The 16,145-nt window shown below is 44.0% G+C and overlaps 2 protein-coding genes across 3 annotated transcripts in view; both read left to right on the top strand.

Moving 5' to 3' along the window:
* The window catches only part of LOC120050810 (paralemmin-1-like), a 14,371-nt gene extending 13,824 nt beyond the window's left edge, over window positions 1–547 (top strand). Inside the window, exon 7 of the mRNA XM_038997340.1 lies at window positions 537–547. Coding sequence (XP_038853268.1) covers window positions 537–547 — 11 coding nt within the window. The remainder of the gene's footprint in view (window positions 1–536) is intronic.
* A 1,320-nt stretch (window positions 548–1,867) lies between these two features.
* On the top strand, window positions 1,868–15,868 carry LOC120051377 (polypyrimidine tract-binding protein 1-like). Of its 2 annotated transcripts, none has more exons than XM_038998216.1 (17): window positions 1,868–1,924; window positions 2,597–2,653; window positions 2,754–2,838; window positions 3,372–3,414; window positions 3,618–3,790; window positions 8,021–8,167; window positions 8,336–8,545; window positions 8,660–8,770; window positions 8,922–9,111; window positions 9,277–9,351; window positions 9,534–9,670; window positions 10,328–10,361; window positions 10,852–10,944; window positions 11,037–11,126; window positions 11,927–12,053; window positions 12,142–12,219; window positions 14,072–15,868. In XM_038998216.1, exons 1-17 carry the CDS (start codon window positions 1,917–1,919, stop codon window positions 14,202–14,204), a joined length of 1,791 nt encoding a protein of 596 aa, XP_038854144.1. In that variant the 5' UTR covers window positions 1,868–1,916; the 3' UTR covers window positions 14,205–15,868. The 2 variants fall into 2 exon arrangements, with proteins under 2 accessions (XP_038854144.1, XP_038854145.1); XM_038998217.1 differs by having other exon boundaries at window positions 2,820–2,838; window positions 14,072–14,204.
* The last annotated feature ends 277 nt before the right edge of the window (window positions 15,869–16,145 follow it).

Below are 16,145 nucleotides of genomic sequence, written 5' to 3'. Positions count from 1 at the left end.
TTATCTTTATTATTGAACTGGATGTGCCGTCACGTTATTGTTGAAAAGAAAATGTAGCAGGTCTTTGTATTGTAATGTGTCTGCTATCGGAGCCATCTGGAAAATGTTTATCATTGTTTTTTAGTCCAGAATATGAAGAAGACATACATTTTGTATATTTCTTTGTGTATCAAGTATTTATCAGTCAGTTTCATATTATATTGTCTCTGTAATATAGTTTCACAGTGTGAACAGTATTCAAATATATTGATATCAAGTTTTATACAATGTATTTATTTGTTTGGGTTCTGCCAAATCATAGCCAGCCACACTCTGCATGCAAGCTTGTACCATCATCACAAATCAATAGGTAAACCAATCAATTAATCAAGCAACCACACCATGTCGTCTGGTACATCTCAGATAACATCATTATCTCTGTTTTAAACTGTCCATCCCATGTCATCACCTCTATCTCATCATCTCAAGTCATGTATACTCTACTTACATCTAGTAATCTATTGATCTCTATTGATCTCTACTAATCTCCTCATTAGACTCACTATGACACTGTGCAACTCATAAACACATTTCACTATTTTTTTTTTTTTTTTATGTAAAGGATGGCTGGTTCACTGTTTGAGTCAAGCCCGGCCATTGTTTTAATGCTGATGCTTGTGAATTTTGTTGAGTCAGTGATGTTGAATCTTCTGATGTAGCATTAACTCTAACTCTGATTAGTGTTGTTATTGATCGTAATACTCCTCATCAGGTCTGATCAGTATCATTGATAACTATATCCATCATCACGGCATATTGCTTAACATGAATGTAATAATGGGTTCTATTGGGATCGAAGGGAAGGTGAAACCTGTCGTCAGCAGAATAAACCTTCCATTCCCAGAGACTCTCTGGTGTCTGTGTGTTCCATTACCCTGCTCTACAGTGTACACTAGGGGAAAGAGAAAGGGTGGGGTCTGGGATGAGAGAGGGAGGAGGGAGAGAAGGGAGACTGGAGAGGATAGGTTGAATGAAGGGAAATAGAGAGGGGAGAGGGAGGTGGAGAGAGAAGGTGGGGTTAGGGGGAGAGAGAGAGGATCAAGAGAGAGAGATTACAGATCTCTCGCTGGAACCAGGGAGTGTGATGGTCTTGGGTTAGCTGGGGTCGTTTATGGGTCATATCCACACACCATAGATTACCTCTGCTTTTTTATGCATTGGAAATAGTAACAACTGTTTCAAACCACTTAATATAACAAAAACACATGGGTCAAGTATGTGAAATACTTTTGAATAATTGATTGATTACCCAGCGTGGAGTTTGTACCTAAATGACTATTCCATTGGTTTCCATTGTATCCAGCATGCTAATCTGCTGCTGAAGTATGAAGAACGTTGACATTTTGACCCAGCAGGTCTGGTTCAGAGTCCCGAATTTAACGAAATCCCACAGCTGCTCCTCCTCAGTCAGCCCTGTAATAGACAAATTATGCCATCTGTTGGCCAATGCATGAACTACAACCCTGTATGGAATTTGTATTTTCTGAACTACATGAACTGATTGTGAAACAGGAAAGAAGCAGCATTCGTTGTTTAGTTGCACAGGTTTGCGAGTCAGCTATCCAATACTAGAACATAATAAATCAATGTGTGTCAATGAAAACCATTCTTCGTTATTTTTCCAGGTAAACAAATGCAAAGCAATGGTATGGTTTCACAGTTATTTTGGTCAAGTTTCGGCAGAGAACTTTAAGAGAATGTTATACCCACCCTTTAATGAACCAATCAAATTGCGATACTAGGTGTAAGTGCCCGCCCATTTAGGGTTCTTCCAAGTAGCTGGACCAATCAACGAACGCCTCGGTGTATTCAGCCATTTTGTATGAAAATCAAGGAAATCTGCCGCCGCTCCAGAGACCTGTGGATTATATCGAACGATGGAAGGGTGAGTGAAAAATATGTAGTTTCATGTCGAAAAGAAACGGAAATAATCTAACCGTAGTTGGACTTTTTTTAAATGTATTTTTATATACAGCCATGTTGTTATGCAATCTGTTTACTATATTTGTGTGTTCTAGTAGTTTAACGTTTAGTTTGAGACGAGATGATGCTTGAGACTTTCAAACAAGGCTAGCTAGTTAGCATTGTCTGCGCGTGAGCGTGTCCGGAAGAGATGCGAACTAGTTGAAGTTAAGACTTAATAAGGGTTGTTTAAAAAAAACAACGTATTATACTGCAAATAACAATAAAAACGCTAGTTGCAGATTTTTTCATGTAGACGAAAATAACCACCTTTAAAGTATTGCCAAATGTAGTTAAAAAAAAAAACGCCCATCTTGAATCAACGTGTCTTTGTAGCTAGTTTCCGCATTCCATATGTGCGCTCGTGTTTGTGGAAGGCGAATGTTGTGTGTTCAGGATTAGGTTGAATTGTCGAATAACTCTATGGTTATTAGCTGGTCAGGGGACATTACAATTCAACGAAGTGAACTAACGCAACTTTTCATGAGTCAATTCAGTTTCTAGCTAACTATGAACTTCATAAAGTTAGTAACTAAACTTCCTCTTTCGTCCTGCATTTCCTCGCCTCCGCTCTTTCCCCCCTTTGTCTCAACAGACACAAGTTAGATGCTGATCTGTATCCTATGGGACCTGGCTACGTCACAGACATAGAGTAAGTCTGCTGATAAGTTTTACATTTACAATCAATCTCAAATGTAATGTAAAATGTTGATTGAGTGATTTACTGATTTGCTAATTGGTTGATCTTTTAGGAAAATACATCCTGCCCTCTTTGGAGTAACTCAAATGAGTAACCCTCCTTTTCTCTCTCTCCCCAGTGTCTCAGTGGGTACCAAGGTAGGCATCTTTTCATTCACAATTTAACTCCTTGTTTTTTCTCCCTGTCTTTACCCCTGTGTTCTGTGCTAAAACGTTGGTTAAAGTCTCTATCTCCTCTCTGGCTGTGTCTCTGAGTGCCGTTAGAATGAGTGTCTTCTCATTGTCTCTCTGTCCCAGTCAGTTTTCTAGCCTGGCTGTAACAGTAGCTGTATTGTAGAGAGATGGAGTGAGGCTGTTGGGCCACTCCAGACATGAGCACCATTGACTGACTGACACAGAGCAGTTTCATTAACTGTAGTCTGTATGAGCAAGACCATCTGTCTGACAGACTGCTCCTCTCCAGCCATAACTCTGTTAATACATTTACCCGGGTCGTATTTGTTGGTGCACGTAGCAAAACCTTTTGCAACAGAAAATGGAGACAAGTTTGTTATTGAGCATGTTCAGGGTTTTCTTCGGTTGGTGCTTAGTGAATACAACCCAGCTAGGCCTGTCTCTGTCTCCATGATGTATGTGGTTATGATCATTGTGAATGTTCCTTTCTCTTCCAGAGGGGATCTGATGAACTCTTCTCCTCCTACATCATGACCCCAGGTGTGTGTGTAGCTGATGGTTAATCAGAATGTTCTATGTTGTTCTCTAGTAGCTAATGGTAATGTGTCTGTTAATCAGAATGTTCTGTGCTGTTCTCTAGTAGTTCATGGTAATGTGTCTGTTAATCAGAATGTTCTGTGCTGTTCTCTAGTAGTTAATGGTGCTAAGAGTAAGAAATTAAAAAGGTGTCTGTGTGTTTGTAGCCAACGGTAATGACAGTAAGAAGTTCAAAGGTGAGATGCGGAGCCCCAGCGCTCCATCGCGTGTCATCCACCTGCGCCAGCTGCCCGGGGACATCCAGGATTCTGAGGTCATCAGCATGGGAATGCCCTTTGGGAAGGTCACCAACCTTCTGATGATGAAGGGAAAGAACCAGGTACGTACACTCACTACAGATCCTTTACCCTAAAGGTGTTCTCACACTCACTACAGATCCTCTACCCTAAAGGTGTTCTCACACTCACTACAGATCCTCTACCCTAAAGGTGTTCTCACACTCACTACAGGTCCTTTACCCTAAAGGTGTTCTCACACTCACTACAGATCCTTTACCCTAAAGGTGTTCTCACACTCACTACAGATCCTCTACCCTAAAGGTGTTCTCACACTCACTACAGATCCTCTACCCTAAGGGTGTTCTCACACTCACTACAGGTCCTTTACCCTAAAGGTGTTCTCACACTCACTACAGATCCTCTACCCTAAAGGTGTTCTCACACTCACTACAGATCCTCTACCCTAAAGGTGTTCTCACACTCACTACAGGTCCTTTACCCTAAAGGTGTTCTCACACTCACTACAGATCCTCTACCCTAAAGGTGTTCTCACACACACTACAGGTCCTCTACCCTAAAGGTGTTCTCACTACAGGTCCTTTACCCTAAAGGTGTTCTCACTACAGGTCCTTTACCCTAAAGGTGTTCTCACTACAGATCCTTTACCCTAAATGTGTTCTCACACACACTACAGGTCCTTTACCCTAAAGGTGTTCTCACACTCACTACAGGTCCTTTACCCTAAAGGTGTTCTCACTACAGATCCTTTACCCTAAATGTGTTCTCACACACACTACAGGTCCTTTACCCTAAAGGTGTTCTCACACTCACTACAGATCCTCTACCCTAAAGGTGTTCTCACACACACTACAGGTCCTCTACCCTAAAGGTGTTCTCACTACAGGTCCTTTACCCTAAAGGTGTTCTCACTACAGGTCCTTTACCCTAAAGGTGTTCTCACTACAGATCCTTTACCCTAAATGTGTTCTCACACTCACTACAGGTCCTTTACCCTAAAGGTGTTCTCACACTCACTACAGATCCTCTACCCTAAAGGTGTTCTCACACTCACTACAGGTCCTTTACCCTAAAGGTGTTCTCACACTCACTACAGATCCTCTACCCTAAAGGTGTTCTCACACTCACTACAGATCCTCTACCCTAAGGGTGTTCTCACACTCACTACAGGTCCTCTACCCTAAAGGTGTTCTCACTACAGATCCTTTACCCTAAAGGTGTTCTCACACTCACTACAGGTCCTCTACCCTAAAGGTGTTCTCACACTCACTACAGGTCCTCTACCCTAAAGGTGTTCTCACTACAGGTCCTTTACCCTAAAGGTGTTCTCACTACAGATCCTTTACCCTAAATGTGTTCTCACACACACTACAGGTCCTTTACCCTAAAGGTGTTCTCACACTCACTACAGATCCTTTACCCTAAAGGTGTTCTCACACTCACTACAGGTCCTTTACCCTAAAGGTGTTCTCACACTCACTACAGATCCTCTACCCTAAAGGTGTTCTCACACTCACTACAGGTCCTTTACCCTAAAGGTGTTCTCACACTCACTACAGATCCTTTACCCTAAAGGTGTTCTCACACTCACTACAGGTCCTCTACCCTAAAGGTGTTCTCACTACAGATCCTTTACCCTAAATGTGTTCTCACACACACTACAGGTCCTTTACCCTAAAGGTGTTCTCACACTCACTACAGGTCCTTTACCCTAAAGGTGTTCTCACACTCACTACAGGTCCTTTACCCTAAAGGTGTTCTCACACTCACTACAGGTCCTCTACCCTAAAGGTGTTCTCACACTCACTACAGATCCTTTACCCTAAAGGTGTTCTCACTACAGATCCTTTACCCTAAAGGTGTTCTCACACTCACTACAGGTCCTCTACCCTAAAGGTGTTCTCACACTCACTACAGGTCCTCTACCCTAAAGGTGTTCTCACTACAGGTCCTTTACCCTAAAGGTGTTCTCACACTCACTACAGATCCTCTACCCTAAAGGTGTTCTCACACTCACTACAGATCCTTTACCCTAAAGGTGTTCTCACACTCACTACAGATCCTTTACCCTAAAGGTGTTCTCACACTCACTACAGATCCTTTACCCTAAAGGTGTTCTCACACTCACTACAGATCCTTTACCCTAAAGGTGTTCTCACACTCACTACAGGTCCTCTACCCTAAAGGTGTTCTCACACTCACTACAGGTCCTCTACCCTAAAGGTGTTCTCACTACAGGTCCTTTACCCTAAAGGTGTTCTCACACTCACTACAGGTCCTTTACCCTAAAGGTGTTCTCACACTCACTACAGATCCTTTACCCTAAAGGTGTTCTCACTACAGATCCTTTACCCTAAAGGTGTTCTCACACTCACTACAGATCCTCTACCCTAAAGGTGTTCTCACTACAGGTCCTCTACCCTAAAGGTGTTCTCACACTCACTACAGGTCCTTTACCCTAAAGGTGTTCTCACACTCACTACAGATCCTTTACCCTAAAGGTGTTCTCACACTCACTACAGGTCCTTTACCCTAAAGGTGTTCTCACTACAGGTCCTCTACCCTAAAGGTGTTCTCACACTCACTACAGGTCCTCTACCCTAAAGGTGTTCTCACACTCACTACAGGTCCTCTACCCTAAAGGTGTTCTCACACTCACTACAGGTCCTCTACCCTAAAGGTGTTCTCACACTCACTACAGATCCTTTACCCTAAAGGTGTTCTCACACTCACTACAGATCCTTTACCCTAAAGGTGTTCTCACTACAGGTCCTTTACCCTAAAGGTGTTCTCACACTCACTACAGGTCCTCTACCCTAAAGGTGTTCTCACACTCACTACAGGTCCTTTACCCTAAAGGTGTTCTCACACTCACTACAGATCCTTTACCCTAAAGGTGTTCTCACTACAGGTCCTTTACCCTAAAGGTGTTCTCACACTCACTACAGATCCTCTACCTTAAAGGTGTTCTCACACTCACTACAGGTCCTCTACCCTAAAGGTGTTCTCACTACAGATCCTTTACCCTAAAGGTGTTCTCACACTCACTACAGATCCTTTACCCTAAAGGTGTTCTCACACTCACTACAGATCCTTTACCCTAAAGGTGTTCTCACACTCACTACAGATCCTTTACCCTAAAGGTGTTCTCACACTCACTACAGGTCCTCTACCCTAAAGGTGTTCTCACTACAGGTCCTTTACCCTAAAGGTGTTCTCACACTCACTACAGGTCCTCTACCCTAAAGGTGTTCTCACTACAGATCCTCTACCCTAAAGGTGTTCTCACACACACTACAGGTCCTTTACCCTAAAGGTGTTCTCACACTCACTACAGGTCCTTTACCCTAAAGGTGTTCTCACACTCACTACAGATCCTCTACCCTAAAGGTGTTCTCACACTCACTACAGATCCTCTACCTTAAAGGTGTTCTCACACTCACTACAGGTCATCTACCCTAAAGGTGTTCTCACACTCACTACAGGTCCTTTACCCTAAAGGTGTTCTCACTACAGATCCTTTACCCTAAAGGTGTTCTCACACTCACTACAGATCCTTTACCCTAAAGGTGTTCTCACACTCACTACAGATCCTCTACCCTAAAGGTGTTCTCACACTCACTACAGGTCCTCTACCCTAAAGGTGTTCTCACACTCACTACAGATCCTCTACCCTAAAGGTGTTCTCACACTCACTACAGGTCCTCTACCCTAAAGGTGTTCTCACACTCACTACAGGTCCTTTACCCTAAAGGTGTTCTCACACTCACTACAGATCCTTTACCCTAAAGGTGTTCTCACACTCACTACAGATCCTCTACCCTAAAGGTGTTCTCACTACAGGTCCTCTACCCTAAAGGTGTTCTCACACTCACTACAGGTCCTTTACCCTAAAGGTGTTCTCACTACAGGTCCTCTACCCTAAAGGTGTTCTCACACTCACTACAGGTCCTCTACCCTAAAGGTGTTCTCACACTCACTACAGGTCCTCTACCCTAAAGGTGTTCTCACACTCACTACAGGTCCTTTACCCTAAAGGTGTTCTCACTACAGGTCCTCTACCCTAAAGGTGTTCTCACACTCACTACAGGTCCTCTACCCTAAAGGTGTTCTCACACTCACTACAGGTCCTTTACCCTAAAGGCGTTCACACGCGTGCTACAGATCCTCTACCCTAAAGGCGTTCACACGCGTGCTACAGATCCTCTACCCTAAAGGCGTTCACACTCAGGCACACATACACGGTGTCCACACACACCTTCCCCGGCTGATCTTATGTGTGTGTGTGTGTGTGTGTGTGTGTGTGTGTGTAGGCGTTCCTGGAGATGAACACTGTGGACCAGGCTCAGACCATGGTGAACTACTACGCTACGGTCACCCCCCTCATCAGACAGCAGCCTGTATTCATGCAGTACAGCAACCACAAGGAACTCAAGACCGACAACTCACCTAACCAAGTGGTAAGAGGACACTTCCACCATTGACCCATACCTATATGAGACTCACTAACTTGTATGTCTGTAGCACATTTGTCAAATCAAAGTTTCTTTGTCATATGCAGAGGTTACAGCATAGTGCCCACAGTACAATGTAATAACAGTGTATGTTTGTCCCCCCCCCCCCTCCAGAGAGTCCAGGCAGCACTGCAGGCGGTGAATGCTGTCCAGGGTGGCACCATGTTGGGCTCTACCATGACCAGTATGGGGGGTGGGATGGGTGCTACCATGTCAGTTGGAGGGGGAGAGATGGGAGCCAGAGGCATGGCCACCCAGAGCCCTGTCCTTAGAGTCATAGTAGAAAACCTCTTCTACCCCGTCACACTGGAAGTCCTGCACCAGGTACGCACACTCCACCAGTATTTCTTAGTCATGAGTGTGTTCAAATGGTTTTCTTTTGCTTGTTGTCAAAATGCCTGCAGCAGGGATGTAACCTGTGTGTGTTCTCCCCTGTAGATCTTCTCCAAGTATGGGTCTGTTCTGAAGATCATCACTTTCACTAAGAACAACCAGTTCCAGGCTCTGGTCCAATACGCTGACCCCATGACGGCACAGCACACCAAAATGGTACGTATATCCCCCCCCCCCCCCCCATAGAAACTTTGATTTCTCCATCTCGCTCTCTCTGCCGGCTCCAGATGGTCAGAACATCAATAATAGATGCTGTAAATGGACTTGCCTGAACTTCCACGCCCCTAATCCCTCTGTGTCTCTGCAGTCTCTAGACGGTCAGAACATCTATAACGGCTGCTGTACTCTGAGGGTGAGTTTCTCCAAGCTGACCAGCCTCAACGTGAAGTTTAACAACGATAAGAGCCGTGACTACACCAGACCTGACCTTTCTACTGGAGAGCAACACAACCCTCAGCCTGGAATGGACCAGCACGCGATGGCTGCTGCCGCCTTCGGTAACACACACACTTTAGACCGGTGTTTCTCAAACTTTTTTTGTACCAGGAGCTAGCACGTAGCTACCAGGGTGCTCTTCTGGAGACTGTCAAACTGACACTGAAATCAGACTCATGTCTTTTTCCCTTCCCTCTCCCTCTCTCCCACCTTCTATCTCTTTCCAGGGTCTCCAGGTCTGATCTCAGCGTCTCCTTATGGACACGGATTCCCCCAGGCCTTCACTCTACAGCAGGCTGCAGGTACATCCTCACATTAACACAGTCAGCTGGTTCACTCTACCTGTGGCCTACTACAAATCTGTTCTTACTCCGTTTATTACATAGATATTACTACATTGTCAAATCATCGGTCGGTCTACTCCAGCTGCACAGGTTGGCCCTGGTGCTTGAGATAACGTGTGTTTTTCTTTGTGTGTGTCTAGGTTTGTCTATGCCCGGTGCCTTGGCGTCATTCGGTATGGGTCCAGGGGGCATGGCCGCTAGTCGTCTCGGCCTGCAAGCCCTCGGCGGTGGAGGAGGACAAGCTGGTGTCCTATTGGTCAGCAACCTCAACCCAGAGGTCAGGACTGTTACTACCCACACACTCTTTCTCTCACCCACAAGCACACCAGTATACATCCTTTATCGTACAAGCACACCATAGTAAACTTTTCCTCTGAGCCCTTTAAATGGGTGTGTCTCCACAGTTTAGAACTAACAGTCTTCTGTTATCTTCCATTTCATGGCTTCCTTTTTGTATATTCTTGAGTTGCTGGAGACACAATAGTCCTTATATAGAGACACCCCCCATGTTATTGTACTGTATTATCTGACCTGTACTGTTGCATTGTTAATATGTCTCTTTTCTCCTCCTAGTGTTGCCATAGTGACAGTGTTTTAGACACTTTTGTGTTTACTGACCTTGTTCTTTTCTTTACCTCCTTTTCTTTTATTCTCTCCCTCCCCATCTCATCCTGCTCTTTGCCCTTTATAAAAACTCACTCCTATGCCAACTCTTTCTTCTCATCTTTCTCTCTCTCTCTCTCCCCTATCTCTCTTTCTCCTCCTCTCCCTCTCTTTCTCCTCCATGTGATCCTCCCGTGGACCTCTTGGCTGCTGACTGCTGGACTCCATCCCTCCATCCCTGACTCCTCTCCTCCCCCACTTTACCCCTCCACCCTCCCTCTTTCTCTCTCCCCCTCCCTGGTTCCTCTACCTCCCCCTGCTGTTTATAAAGAGCGTTACACCAAACTGCCTCTTTATTCTCTTTGGTATGTTATCAGCCTTTCGTTTCCCTTTATGACTTTAGATTTTACATTTACCTACTGTTACCAATAATATTATATCATCACTGTACCTACCTCATTCAGTCTTCATTTACCCTTATATTGACCTAAATATTTATGTTTATTATTTTATCATTCTTTAATCTGTTTCACTTTATATATTTATTTAATTACCAACTGGTACTGAATCTAACTATCTGTTACCTGGGCTGGTTTTCATGTTGTGATCTGTCTGTCTCTGAATCAGAAATCCAAGCTCTCCTTTACATGAATCAGTCGTTTCATTTCAATGGCCAGAACTGAGTAGTGTGGTGGTATAGAACCTGTTGTCTGGGCATTACAGTAGTCTAGTCTGTCTGCTGTTGATCAAGACAATCACATTGCAACACTGACATTACAACTAAGTCTCTTTCTTCATGAAAAGTGCATCTAGTTTGGAGTGTGTGCTGTGTTTTAACCTGTGTGTGTTCTCCAGGTGTGTATGGCGACGTGATGAGAGTGAAGATTCTGTTCAATAAGAAGGACAATGCTCTGGTCCAGATGGCTGATGGCACACAGGCTCAGCTAGGTACGGTGTGTATGTGACCGTGCGTCTGTGTTGTTGAAGTAGTTGGTAGCACGTGTGTGTTTTGGTGTTTGACGGGCTTGTCTTCTCCTCAGCGATGAGCCACCTGAACGGGGTGCGCCTCCAGGGCCGGTCTCTACGTGTCTCCATGTCTAAACACACCACCGTACAGCTGCCCAGAGAAGGTATGTACACACACTACCATGTCTAAACACACCACCGTACAGCTGCCCAGAGACAGTATGTACACACACTACCATGTCTAAACACACCACCGTACAGCTGCCCAGAGACGGTATGTACACACACTACCATGTCTAAACACACCACCGTACAGCTGCCCAGAGACGGTATGTACACACACTACCATGTCTAAACACACAGCTGCCCAGAGAAGGTATGTACACACACTACCATGTCTAAACACACCACCGTACAGCTGCCCAGAGATGGTATGTACACACACTACCATGTCTAAACACACAGCTGCCCAGAGAAGGTATGTACACACACTACCATGTCTAAACACACAGCTGCCCAGAGAAGGTATGTACACACACTACCATGTCTAAACACACAGCTGCCCAGAGAAGGTATGTACACACACTACCATGTCTAAACACACAGCTGCCCAGAGAAGGTATGTACACACACTACCATGTCTAAACACACAGCTGCCCAGAGAAGGTATGTACACACACTACCATGTCTAAACACACAGCTGCCCAGAGAAGGTATGTACACACACTACCATGTCTAAACACACAGCTGCCCAGAGAAGGTATGTACACACACTACCATGTCTAAACACACAGCTGCCCAGAGAAGGTATGTACACACACTACCATGTCTAAACACACAGCTGCCCAGAGAAGGTATGTACACACACTACCATGTCTAAACACACAGCTGCCCAGAGAGATGGTATGGACCGTCTAACATCCACTACTGTTGTCATGACATGTTCTACTCTATCCTATTCAAGGCCATGAGGACCAGGGGTTGACTAAGGACTATGCCACCTCTCCTCTCCACCGTTTTAAGAAGCCTGGCTCCAAAAACTACAACAACATCTACCCTCCCTCTGGCACACTGCACCTCTCCAACATACCGTACGTACACACACACACACACACAACATCCCCTTTGTTTGAGTGTCCTATTGCTTTCTCTGCTAATGCTTTCTCTTTCTCTCTCTAGTCCTGCAGTAGGAGAGGAGGATCTGAAGGCACTGTTCAGCAGTTCAGGAGCTTCAGTAACAGCCTTCAAGTTCTTCCAGTAAGTCTCAACATCCAGCTACACTTTTATGACATCACTACCTAATGATCAAATCAAATGTTATTTGTCACATGCGCCGAATACAACAGGTGTAGACATTACCGTGAAATGCTTACTTACAAGCACTTAACCAACAGTGCAGTTCAAGAAGAGTTAAGAAAATATTTATCAGGTAGACTAAAATAAAAAGTAACACACGGTTATATACATGGGGGCACCGGTACTGAGTCAGTGTGGAGGTTATATACAGGGAGTACCGGTACTGAGTCAGTGTGGAGGCTATATACAGGGAGTACCGGTACTGAGTCAGTGTGGAGGCTATATACAGGGAGTACCGGTACCGGGTCAGTGTGGAGGTTATATACAGGGGGCACCGGTACTGAGTCAGTGTGGAGGTTATATACAGGGAGTACCGGTACTGAGTCAGTGTGGAGGCTATATACAGGGAGTACCGGTACCGAGTCAGTGTGGAGGCTATATACAGGGGGCACCGGTACTGAGTCAGTGTGGAGGTTATATACAGGGAGTACCGGTACTGAGTCAGTGTGGAGGCTATATACAGGGAGTACCGGTACTGAGTCAGTGTGGAGGTTATATACAGGGAGCACCGGTACTGAGTCAGTGTGGAGGTTATATACAGGGAGTGCCGGTACTGAGTCAGTGTGGAGGCTATATACAGGGAGTACCGGTACCGAGTCAGTGTGGAGGCTATATACAGGGGGCACCGGTACTGAGTCAGTGTGGAGGCTATATACAGGGAGTACCGGTACTGAGTCAGTGTGGAGGCTATATACAGGGAGTACCGGTACCGGGTCATTGTGGAGGTTATATAAAGGGATTACCGGTACTGAGTCAGTGTGGAGGCTATATACAGGGGGCGCCGGTACTGAGTCAGTGTGGAGGTTATATACAGGGAGTACCGGTACCGAGTCAGTGTGGAGGTTATATACAGGGAGTACCGGTACCGAGTCAGTGTGGAGGTTATATACAGGGAGTACGGGTACCGAGTCATTCTGGAGGTTATATACAGGGAGTACGGGTACCGAGTCATTGTGGAGGTTATATACAGGGAGTACGGGTACCGAGTCATTGTGGAGGTTATATACAGGGAGTACGGGTACCGAGTCATTGTGGAGGTTATATACAGGGAGTACGGGTACCGAGTCATTGTGGAGGTTATATACAGGGAGTACGGGTACCGAGTCATTGTGGAGGTTATATACAGGGAGTACCGGTACCGAGTCATTGTGGAGGTTATATACAGGGGGTACCGAGTCAGTGTGGAGGCTATATACAGGGAGTACCGGTACCGAGTCATTGTGGAGGTTATATACAGGGAGTACCGAGTCAGTGTACGGGGGTACAGGTTAGTTGAGGTAATTGATGTGCTTGTCTTTACGACATCTTTACCTACTGATGTAATAGTCTTTGTGGCGTCACTACCCGACGATGTAATGGTCTTTATGACGTCACTACCCAGTGGTGGAATGGTCTTTATCGCATCACTACCTGATGATGTACTAGTCTTTATCGCATCACTACCTGATGATGTACTAGTCGTTATCGCATCACTACCTGATGATGTACTAGTCGTTATCGCATCACTACCTGATGATATACTAGTCTTTATCGCATCACTACTTGATGATGTACTAGTCTTTATTGCATCACTACCTGATGATGTACTAGTCTTTATTGCATCACTACCTGATGATGTACTAGTCTTTATCGCATCACTACCTGATGATGTACTAGTCGTTATCGCATCACTACCTGATGATGTACTAGTCTTTATTGCATCACTACTTGATGTAATGGGGAATCCTCTTTCCTGGTGTGTGTGTGTGTATAGGAAGGACCGTAAGATGGCTCTGATCCAGATGAGCTCAGTGGAGGAAGCTGTTGAGAGTCTCATCGAGTTCCACAACCATGACCTGGGAGATAACCACCACCTCAGAGTGTCTTTCTCCAAATCTACAATCTAACACAATCACTCTCTCTCACACACACACACACACACACACACACACACACACACACACACACACACACACACACACACACACACACACACACACACACACACAGTTACTACAGAGTATAGACCAAACCTGTTCATCAGAATGCCTTCCATGTCGTTTGTATGTCAAGTCTTATTCCACACGAGACACACTTAATCATTCCTTTATACTTTTAAAAAAGTTTTATCATTATTTACGTTTACTATGGATATAATCGGTTCATATTTTATTTTAGTAGTTCTACTTCTATGGAGGGAAACTCGCAGAACTCTCCAAGATGCACGTCTAGTATTTCTGTTTCTATACTCTTCAGAATGCACATCTAGTCTTTCTGTTTCTAGATTACAATGTTTTATTTTTTCCATTTGATATACTTAAAAAAATCCATTTAATGTTTTCTGTTTCTACTGTCTGTCCTTGGGATCTTCACCACTAGTCATATTGATCTAACAAAATGCCTTTCAGCAACAGTCTAGTGCCTTAACCAGACCAGCCGGCTAGCCTTTCCATGCTATTACATTGATTTTATACGATAGGACTCTCAAATAAGCTTTTTCTTTGAACATCAATAATTTGATTTGAAATATATGGCTGTGGTCTTCCCTTTTGATTTCTAGATGTACACTATGCATTCCATTTGTATTTTTGTAACATTGGTAGTTCTATACTCTATCATTTTCTATACCGTTTGATATCTACCAGTCACTGTGCATCAAGTCTTAATTCTTGCTCCAGAGGTGCCACTTAAAATCATGCAGCATTTAGTCTTTAGTGCCTACTTCACCCCTAATATTTTACACACATACACATGCAATACTCCAATTTTATTTCATACAGCCGTAGATATTTGGTGCCTACAACACAAATGTATTTATTACCTTTGTTCTGGCACTGACTGTCTATATATTGCTTTTGCTGTAGATTCTTCTGTAGCATAAACGGTTTCATGTAGCTATTGATTGTTGATGTTATTGAGGACCAAAGTACCTACCACCCCTGCTATTTAAACAATCCTTGTCAGTTTAAAAGACAATGTTCTAAACTCTCTTTTCTCCCACTGGTTTGATTCTATGGTCCAAATTGAAAGACTGCCTCTAGGGATTTGATTTTGTTTTCATTTTATACCTAATCAGTCAGCCACTAGATTTAAAAATAGTAATTTTGAGTGAGTTATACCTTGAATTTGTGATATTTGGTGTCTTGTCTCATTTCTGTTTAATTACAGTAAAATTCCTCTATGTTGGTAGAGTACTTTAAGCATGAATATATACTGTATGTTGACCTAGTTGATGATGATATAGTGGATAGCTGTGATGTAGTTCTGTATTCCTCTCCTGGTAACGGTTGTCGCTTTCATTTTCCATTATGGGTTTTATTGGGGTCAGGGGTCAACAGGATGTGATGTCATGAAGCAGTGGGAGGGTTTTTGTCTGTCTATATTTAGTGTTTTTGTACCACAGTGATTTGGATTAAATATTAAATTTCATTCCAACATGTATATTTTGATATATAGTTAACAAACGTTGATTCCAACATGTATATTTTGATATAAAGGTAATGCCAGCTTTCTCTGGAGGGCTGTAAAGATGAGTTTTGTATCACAAAGAAATTAAACTTAATGGAACACAGCCTTGTGTCTGTGTTTTTTATGTTTGTTGATTTCCAAATGGCCCCCTAGTCTCAAGGCACTACCCCTGGCCCCTACTCCCTATAGGCACACTTGTAGATCTGAAAGGATTTGAGCGGTTTAAGCAAGCTTCTCTGCCTTCTGATAGGCTTGGGAATCTGGTCAATCCCTGTATGGCCACTTGGTGGAGCCAGAGCCATGTATAGGGATACAGTATACATCACTGTATCCAGGAAAATAATACGGCACTAGGTGGAGCCATCTCTCGCTCTGACTTT

Source organism: Salvelinus namaycush, chromosome 7 (assembly GCF_016432855.1).
Source record: "Salvelinus namaycush isolate Seneca chromosome 7, SaNama_1.0, whole genome shotgun sequence".
In the NCBI taxonomy this organism is placed as follows: Eukaryota; Metazoa; Chordata; class Actinopteri; order Salmoniformes; family Salmonidae; genus Salvelinus; species Salvelinus namaycush.
This window is presented reverse-complemented; position numbering and strand designations above follow the sequence as displayed.

Bases quoted from the DNA above. Each gene is read 5' to 3' on its own strand.
- LOC120051377 (XM_038998216.1), top strand. The intron at 2,654-2,753 runs GTAAGTCTGCTG...TTGATCTTTTAG, and splicing joins GGCTACGTCACAGACATAGA to GAAAATACATCCTGCCCTCT. The intron at 8,168-8,335 runs GTAAGAGGACAC...CCCCCCCTCCAG, and splicing joins ACAACTCACCTAACCAAGTG to AGAGTCCAGGCAGCACTGCA.